Genomic DNA, 8,788 nt, shown 5'->3' on the forward strand with positions numbered 1-8,788 from the left:
CTCGGGGTGCCCTGGACGGGGAGCGGGGCGACGGGGTTTCCCCCTTTAATGATGTTTTCCAGCCCCCAACATCCCCAGGGTGCCCTGGACGGGGAGCGGGGCAATGGGGTTCCCCCCTCGAATGATGCTGTCCCAGCCCCAGCATCCTCAGGCATGCCCTGGACAGGGAGCAGGGCGATGGGGTCCCCCCTTTAACCCTCAACATCCTCAGGGTGCCCTGGACAGTGAGCGGGGTGATGAGGTTCCCCCCTAATGATGTTCTCCAGCCCTCAACGTCCCTGGGGTGCCCTGGACGGGGAGCAGGGCAATGGGGTTCCCCCCTCGAATGATGCTGTCCCAGCCCCAGCATCCCCAGGCAAGCCCTGCACAGGGAGCGGGGCGATGGGGTCCCCCCTTTAACCCTCAACATCCTCAGGGTGCCCTGGACAGGGAGCAGGGCGATGAGGTTCCCCTCTAATGATGTTCTCCAGCCCTCAACGTCCCTGGGGTGCCCTGGACGGGGAGCAGGGCAATGGGGTCACCCCCTCTAGTGATGCTCTCCAACTTCCCAGCATTTCCTTTTCCCTTTTTCTCCCAGCGGTAGTTCCTGGCAAGGGTGTCGGAGGGAGCTGGCACAGCCCCGACTGCACCTCCGTTCTGAGTCACGCCAATACCCGGGTGGCGGTTGGGTCACCCGGGCAGCGCAGGTGCTCCGATGGCCCAGGTACACTGCCCCGCCATCAACACCCAGGAGCAGGAGCGTTGTACTTGCGCTGGGTTATTGCTCCAGATAACTGTACTGTTTGGCTGATAACAGCCTCAGAAAGTACAGGCAGTGCTGGGGCAGGAATACAGCCCATTTCTGGGGGGGTTGTAAAAAGGAGGATGGCTTTTGCAGTGGTACGGGTTAAATTGTTCTCTTCCTGGTTCCAGATCAGTATTGTCGGGGTAGAAGGTACTTGTACGAGGGTCCTGTTTCTGGCCCAGGATAACACCTTCAGAGATGCTTGTCTGAGGTCCCGGTAAGGGCATGGCTCTGCCATGAACATCCATCCAGGCCAGCTCCGTGCTCTCACCCGGGCACGCTGTGGAGTGCGGCAGAGGGCATGGGAAGCATGAATTCCCTTGTCACTGGTTGTGGGCCTGGCTGCCCTTTCCCTGTGCGCTTATTTAGGAGCTGAGGCTGTTGTGTCCTGCTGATGTTTCACTTGTATCAAGCGCGTCTGAATGGTGAGAGAGGTTCACCCTTAACAGCTCTGCAGCCTGAGAGCCATGGCAAGGAAGGACTGAATATCCCCTGACACGCCGGTCCGGATACAGAACGGGTGTGAGAACGCAAACCCTCTGATTTCCCTCACTCTCCCTGTTGTGCTGGAGGTGGGCACGGGGAAAACCTGACGCTAAATCAATGAAGATACGATGGGCTCTTAAGCCTGGCATCTTTCTCACTTTGATGCCTGTGACCAAAGGAAGATTTTTGGCTGTTTCTTTTTCCTCATAGAATCATTAAGGTTGGAAAAGACCTCTAAGATCATCGAGTCCAACCGTCAACCCAACACCCCCATGCCCACTAAACCATGTCCCTCAGCGCCTCATCTACGCGTCTTTTAAATACTTCCAGGGATGGTGACTCAACCCCTTCCCTGGGCAGCCTGTTCCAATGTTTCACCACTCTTTCAGTAAAGACATTTTTCCTCACGTCCAATCTAAACCTCCCCTGGCACAACTTGAGGCCATTTCCTCTCGTCCTTTCGCCAGTTACTTGGGAGAAGAGACCGACCCCCCCCTCGCTACAACCTCCTTTCAGGTAGTTGTAGAGAGCGATGAGGTCTCCCCTCAGCCTCCTTTTCTCCAGGCTGAACAACCCCAGCTCCCTCAGCCGCTCCTCATCAGACTTGTTCTCCAGACCCCTCACCAGCCTCGTTGCCCTTCTCTGGCAGTTGCCCCCAACCTCGATTCTGCCTGATCTGTCCAGGCCACAGAAGTGAGGCTAAGCCCATTGCCAAGTGCATACATGTACATAAGCAAAGTGGGCAGTAGCCATGGGCTGAGACCTCCCAGGTTCCTTTATGTCACCGAGCAGGTCATGGTGACCCGCGGATGACAGTCCCTAGGATATCTTTCGCCCTGTCCCACTGAGCCACCCACCCCAGCTACCTCCCTCGGCTTCGCACACGGCATTTCCTGGGCGGCTTGAGCAGACGTAGGTGTGCTGAGCAGTGCCGCAGACGGGTAGGACCACAGAGGCAAGCGGTGGGATGCGTTGCCTCGTGTCCCTGACAGATGGCAAACGTATTATCCTTTAAGACAGCCGCTAGTCACAGAGCCCAGCGCTGCTGTTTTGACACTGACTCAACCGTGAAGACGCATCTCCAAGGTGACTCTGTGCTCGGGAGCGAGGATGTATCGCGTAAATTTGCTTACATTCAAGGACACGTGCTCTTTCCCATTGTTTGGATCCTGAGAAATTTTTCCCCAGCAGGGCTTGCTGATATTGTCACCCTTGTACAGTCAAATGGCGTTGCCACTGAGGTTCCAGCGCGTGGCTCCACCAGTGGTGGGTTGTGCTGGTGTAATGGAGAACACTGTGCCTGAAGGGAGGTCTTGTGTGCGGTCCGTCGGCGCAGGCTGTGGCTGGACGTTGCGTTGAATCCTGTGTTACTGCAGGCAGCTGCAGTCTCTTCCCACACCTCCTCACCCCTGCCTGTCCGTCCAAAGAGGGAGTCGCTTCAGTGGCTCGATCCAGCAGGAAAACCACATATCAGAAAAAAAACAACCCCTCAAACCTGAAATAATTATTCCTTTGGATCAACCAGCCGGCCAGGCAGCCGTCAGTTCTCTAATTGTGGGGAAGGGAACAAGACCTGGGGAGACCTGGGGCGGGGAGGACCTCCCTCTCAAAGCCAGCCTGCAGCTACGGTGGATTAAAGGCAGCGTCAACCCATCCTTCCCCAGACGTGCCATGGGGTTGTGTGTGTGCCTGTATTTTTCCGCTGCCGACCTGACCGTGAATGCCTGCATAATGGGGAAACATTATAGTACCAGCTGCAGTTTTATTTAGAAGGGAGTAATGAATATTTTGTTCCAACAGGCTTTTGAAACGAACGGCGGCCATCTGGTTAAAAGTTTTGCTCTCAGCCATGTCATGATTCCCCAAAGTTGTAATCGAGCACCTCTCTGCCCTGGTCATGCCAAGCGGATTTATTTTTAGGTCTGGCTATTGAACAGGCTCCCAGTTTTCAAAGGCCATTAGAATCCTGCTCTCGTTATTAACAGGCGCCCTGGAAGCGAGGACTCGCTTTTGCCTGGAATCGGTAAAACTTCTCGCTGGTGCTAACAAAGCTGAGGCAGATACTAATGAGGGTTTGAGGGCAGACGCTGCCTCAGACAACGCTGATCCTTGAAGAGCACAGAGCTGGCTGCAGAACCAATTGTACTGCTCTTTACAAAAAAAAAAAAAAGTAAGCTGTTGCTTCTCTTTTATTAGGTATACATCCCCAGAGAGTCGTTTTAAAGCTCCAAAGTACCGTTTTCTCTGCCATTGGATACTCTCTGATACTTTGGGGAACAGTTTCTATTTTCTGCTGTCAAGCTGTTTGACTGCGCTGATTTTTTTGTATTACAGCAGCAACAGGTCACGGGTGAGATCTTTTTTTCCCAGGTGCCTACACACAACACACGTGTGTAATCTTACCTTCCCCAAAGAGAGACGCGGGAGCCCAGGCAGAGGGAGAACTTAGCCTGCTCCGTGGTCATGTTTTAAAGCTGCAGACCGGCTCCTAACCCGATTGATGGGTCCTGAGGTAACTGGATTGTGTGCTGGAAAGTAGCAGGAAAGCAGTTTGCCCCAGAGGCTACCCAGTCTGTATATCTGTCTGTGTCCATTTTACTGGGGTAGGTGAGTTAGGTGTGTGTAGCTAGATACCAAGACCAAAAGTTTCCTAGCGGATTCCAGTGTAAGCCCTGGTTGTACTGGAAATGACAGTCACCCCCGCGGGCTGAAGGGGCATTTCCAATAGGAGAATTCAACAGCGTCTCGATTTTTTTCTCCTCTGCAGCATGGACAAGGACAGCCAGGATGTTCACCAGGTGCTGAACGAGCTCAAGAACAAGTTCCAGGAGATGAGGAAGCTGATCAGCTCCATGCCCGGCATCGGTGTGAGCCCAGAGCAGCAGCAGCAGCAGCTGCAGAACCTGCGGGAGCAGGTCCGGACCAAAAATGAACTGCTGCAGAAGTACAAGAGCCTTTGCATGTTTGAAATCCCCAAGGAGTAGGAAGGGCGCAGCTCTGCTCTCCGGGTCCGAGATACCTCCTCTTCTGGCTGAACAGGAGAGAAAAAGGTGGCAGAAGTTTACTTTTCTTTCTTTTATGCTTTTTTTTGGTCGCGTTGCTCTGAAGTTGTGTCTGTGTAGATCACAGGCGTGTGACACTGAACCAGAACACCGTGTGCTTCACGTGTGATGATTACAGCAGTACGTTCACTTTGATCTGCTGTAGGACTGTACATTTATATATGCATCTCTTCTGTTTTCTCTTGGGGTGGGATTTTTTTTTTTTTTTTTACATTCGAGCAAGCGGGAGACATTATGTTTTCTCCTCGCTAAGGGTCAAAGTACCTGCTGGCTAACTTCAACAAGAAAAAGAGGGCATTTTCTGCAATTTTTTTCACTTCTGTGCTGACACAAGTGACCAGACATCAAAAGGGAGCATAAGAGGGAAGCGTGAGCTGTTTGGCCCTGCTCCTGGAAAGGGTCTCTGGGGCGCTTTCCAGTCTGTGTGTGTCGAAAGAGGAATGGTTGCTTTCAGTTACTTCTGTATTTCTCTCTTTTTCTCTCTTTTTCAACAGGTGATGGTCGTATCTGAGATGAGTAAAGATTTAGAAATTCCAAACTGCCCCCCTTGTGTATTCACTGAGTGGATGTGGGCTGAGCAGGGGCAGGACTTTGGCAGCACAGAGGACGTGCATAGCCTGGGCCCAGCTCCTGGGCTTACATCGCTTTTTGGGAAGCAGGGTGGCTTGGGAGAGCAAAGCAGGGACTGCCAGGGGAGTGGATTTCGGTGGGCTTTGCGTCCGTAAATCTCCTTGGGCAAGTGCAGCTTGTGGGCAGTACGCTGGGCATCTTGCTCTTAAAACAGAGGAAGGGCAAACAGAATCAAAACAAAGGGCATAAATGACAAGGGCTTTTAGTTACTCCATGCGTGACAGAAGTCAGGCTCAACAGGACGGGTCAGTTCCACATCTGAAGTGCTCCAGGGGCTTCCCGCAAACACAAGCGTTTGAGCGGCTTGAACGTTTGCCAGCGGCTGACGGAAAGCTCTCAAATGTTGTTATCGCGTTCAGACGGACCTCGGGGCTCCCTGCCCTCTGTCCTCCTCCTGTTAGCTCTTACGGCGGCAGGTGACAACCCGGTAAGCAGCACCGCATCTCGCCGACGAACAAAGATGGGTCGGGACCTTGAATCTAACTGTTCTCTGAATTACCCTGAAAGATGGTGCAGGTCAGTAGCAGAAGAGGGGAAAATCCAGCTAGCGAAATACAGTATCTGTTGAGAACCAGCATCCGAAGGCAGGTAGCGCTCGTGCCTTCGGAAGAAGAGAAGCGAGGTCTGTTTGGGTAGGGTTTACCTTTCCTAAACCAAAAGGGCAAGTAATTCTGCTCGTTGGGAGCTGGGATGGCTGCGACCCACCTGTAGCCTAGAGATTACTCTGTCCCCGCTGGAATACTTTACTAGTACTTTCTTTGGGAAGGTGCCAGTGTGTAAACTCTGAGTAAAGCAGAACACCGAGATAAACAAAGCACAATGTACGCTCTTTTTATTACTGAAATTACCTTTCTGCCAGCCATTGCGTGTCCCAGCTCAATAAATTCTTGCGTCTCATGCCTGGACAGTGATTTCCCTTTTTTTGGCAGTTGCTGTTCCTGTGAAATCAGGGCATATGCGGAGCTGGAAGAAACAACGTGTTTCCAAAGAAATGTCTGGCACTTAGCACGGGAACAAGTTAACTCTGTCAACTTGAATCCAAGTTTCAAACGAAACTGGAGCGGTTTGGTTTGCAGTCTCGCTCGCCCACCTTAGTTTTGTGGCTTTGATAGAATTTTGTTGCCGTTGATACGTATTAACGTAGATTTGTTTTGCCGCTTGGGGGGGGGGGGGGGGAGAACGGGGGCTGAAAAAGAACTGAAACAGAAGCTGGAGCCAGGGAGAGCTGTTCTTTGAAGAGCTTTCCCCTTTCCCTTTCGCTTCCAGCAATGGTTACTGCGACTTGTTATTAGGAAGAGATTAAAAACCATCAGATGCAAAGGTGACCTTTCAAGCAAAGTACTTCCTTTACTCATATTGCAAAATAAAAACAATATCCCGGACGGGGCGCAAATGAATCACTCTCTGTTGACATCATTAAAGTGTGCTTAGTTAATCGGGGGGAAAAAGCACGAAACACAATCAGCTCTTTATAATGAAGTGATGTCAGTTTGCTGGGTATTGCAGTGAACGACATGCCAATGCCCGGCGTGTCATGGGGTTGGCAGGATCGTAGCTCGGCGCTAGTGAAGTGAGGAAAGAGTCCTGGCTCAGTGACTGAGTAACTAACTCTGTGCGTGGCCCCTCGTTACCCCGTGTGGCAAGAAACCGGCTGCTTGCAGAGACGGAAACCTTTGCACTGGGAGTCGGAGAAAATGGGGTAATAAAGGGATTGAGTTGAGAGGCCGTTTTTAGCACCTCGGAGCTGGGCTCAGGTCTCGGGTTAACAGGATTTGGTTTTGCTACGGGGCTGGGCGAGGAAGCAAAAGCAAACCCACAGGTGTCGTTTTAAAAAGATTTTATTAATTTGTAGAAAAAAATAAAACATCAAGTTTCACCCACGGTAGAAACACTTGAAGATTTTTTGTTCATGTCAATGACAACCAATACCTACATAAAGTGCCTATTATTTTCTCATTTAAAAAACCCTTCCCACTCCCCCCGCCCTCCCCAAATCTTGCAAATCACACAAGACAAATGTAAACAAGAGTCAGTTTTTTGGTCCATCGGGGCTGTAACTCTGTAATGTCTTTGCAACAGCTTAGGAGTGTCTTCTGCACGTGTTTTCCAGACACAGGTGAACACACTACACAGAGCCAGAGTCCGTGCACAGCTTCTCAAGTTAAAAAAAAAAAAACAACAAAACCCAACCAAAACCAACCCCAGAGCCCCAGGCAGGCGCTGGCAGGCCTCTGCCCTCCCTCCTGGAGGCGCTGCCCGAGGCTGGGTGGTTTGGGAGGGAAAGAAAAATCAAGGTTTGTGCCCTCTCGCCTGGCTGCCCGGCAGCTCACCCTTTCCCTGTCTCTCTGCCCAGAGGAGGCTGGTCCCAACGACACCCCTCTCCTGCCCTCCAAAGCCTCCCCCTTCGCATCCCTCGCTTCCAAAATGCACCCCCCCCCCCCGGGGGAGGGAGCCGATGAAAGCGATCCCTCGGGAGGAGGGAGGCTGGGGAAGAGGCGACCCCCTCTCTGCACCCTCCTGCCTGCCCAAAGTCAATTTGGAAATGACCATCTTTTCCCCCCTCCCTTCTTTCCTTCCTTCCTTCCTTCCCGTCGTGGGGCGAGCGGGGGCCCCTAGCTGATCACGCAGCGGTCCTTTTCCTTGCCGTGCCCGCCGCCGATGGCTTTCTCCCGGATGTACATGAGGTCGCTGTGGACGCTGGGTCGCCGGGCGAAGGGGGCCACGACGCCGTACGCCTCCTCCGTGCTGCCCCGGCCCCCCTCTTTCAGCAGCTTCTTGCCTTTCAGCGCCTTCTTATGCAGGATGTCGCAGTACTGGACCGAGACCTTGCGGTGCAGGTCGGGGCTCATCTCGCTGGGCAGCTTGGCCATGGCGAAGAGTGCCTGGAACATCTGGTCCAGGCTGCTGTTCTTCTTGGCGGAGATCTCAAAGTAGGCGCATTTTTTGGGGTCCCCTCCCACCAGCTGCTCGATCTCCCGGGGCTGCACCTCCCGGTAAAAGTCCCGGTCGCCCTTGTTGCCGCAGATGACCAGGGGCACCTCTATGTTCTCCTTGGTTTTGTTCTTCAGGCACGACTTGGTCTCCAGGATTTGCTGCTTCAGGCGCTGCACCTCCTCAAAGGAGTCCCGGTTGTCCAGGCTGAACACGAGGATGAACACGTCTCCTGGGGACAAAGAGGGACCGTGAGATGGCTGCAGGGACGGGGACACACACAGACACCCGCTGCCTAAGCCATACAGAGACCCGGGGAGGGAAGGACCGGGCAGCACCTGGGTCTTGCATCCTCCCATCCACCCTGCGCAGGGAGCGAAGTTGCCCACTCCGTGCACACACGAAATCCCACCTCCTTCCTCCTGGGACTGGAGAAACATCCCCAAACTGGGCAAGAAAGCCTGAAATCTGGCAAGGGAATCCCCCCCCCTCCTGGTGCTCCCCAGCCAAGTACCTGTGAGAATGGAGAGGCGGCGCATGGCTGGGAAGGGGTGGTTGCCCGACGTGTCCAGGATGTCGAGCTGGTAGACCTCGCCGCGGATGCTGTAGAACTTGCGGTGGAAGTCCTCGATGGTGGGCGTGTATTGCTCCTCGAAGCGGCCGGTGAGGAAGCGCGAGACGATGGCCGTCTTGCCCACCTTGGAGGAGCCCAGGATGACCATGCGGTAGCAGTTCTTGGCGGGGATGCTCAGCTCGGCCTCGCTGGGACACATCTTCTTGATCATCGCTGCCAGTTTCATTGAAGCCGGCGAAGGGGCAGCTTGCACCGAGAGGAAGGAGGAGGAGGAGGAGGAGGAAGGCAATGTCTGCCCGGCTGCTCAGCCCCTCTCCCCTC

General features: G+C 53.5%; 2 protein-coding genes across 8 annotated transcripts; one reads left to right on the forward strand and one right to left on the reverse strand.

Moving 5' to 3' along the window:
* The first annotated feature begins 527 nt into the window (after nt 1-527).
* On the forward strand, nt 528-5,858 carry MED9 (mediator complex subunit 9). 6 transcript variants are annotated; one of them, XM_009326205.1, is made up of 2 exons: nt 528-703; nt 4,038-5,858. In XM_009326205.1, the coding sequence occupies exon 2, from the start codon at nt 4,039-4,041 to the stop codon at nt 4,252-4,254; it is 216 nt and encodes a 71-aa protein (XP_009324480.1). In that variant the 5' UTR covers nt 528-703; nt 4,038; the 3' UTR covers nt 4,255-5,858. The 6 variants fall into 6 exon arrangements, 5 of the variants coding, with proteins under 5 accessions (XP_009324480.1, XP_009324476.1, XP_009324477.1 ...); XR_663713.1 differs by lacking the exon at nt 528-703 and having other exon boundaries at nt 1,858-4,320; nt 4,827-5,858; XM_009326201.1 differs by lacking the exon at nt 528-703 and adding an exon at nt 1,858-3,782.
* A 1,698-nt stretch (nt 5,859-7,556) lies between these two features.
* RASD1 (RAS, dexamethasone-induced 1) lies at nt 7,557-8,788 on the reverse strand. 2 transcript variants are annotated; one of them, XM_009326206.1, is made up of 2 exons: nt 8,408-8,788; nt 7,557-8,125 (listed from the first exon to the last, which is right to left on the reverse strand). In XM_009326206.1, exons 1-2 carry the CDS (start codon nt 8,691-8,693, stop codon nt 7,575-7,577), a joined length of 837 nt encoding a protein of 278 aa, XP_009324481.1. In that variant the 5' UTR covers nt 8,694-8,788; the 3' UTR covers nt 7,557-7,574. The 2 variants fall into 2 exon arrangements, with proteins under 2 accessions (XP_009324481.1, XP_009324482.1); XM_009326207.1 differs by having other exon boundaries at nt 7,821-8,054; nt 8,408-8,696.

The sequence above is a fragment of the Pygoscelis adeliae genome, unplaced genomic scaffold, assembly GCF_000699105.1.
Source record: "Pygoscelis adeliae isolate BGI_AS28 unplaced genomic scaffold, ASM69910v1 Scaffold456, whole genome shotgun sequence".
NCBI classification, from domain to species: domain Eukaryota; kingdom Metazoa; phylum Chordata; class Aves; order Sphenisciformes; family Spheniscidae; genus Pygoscelis; species Pygoscelis adeliae.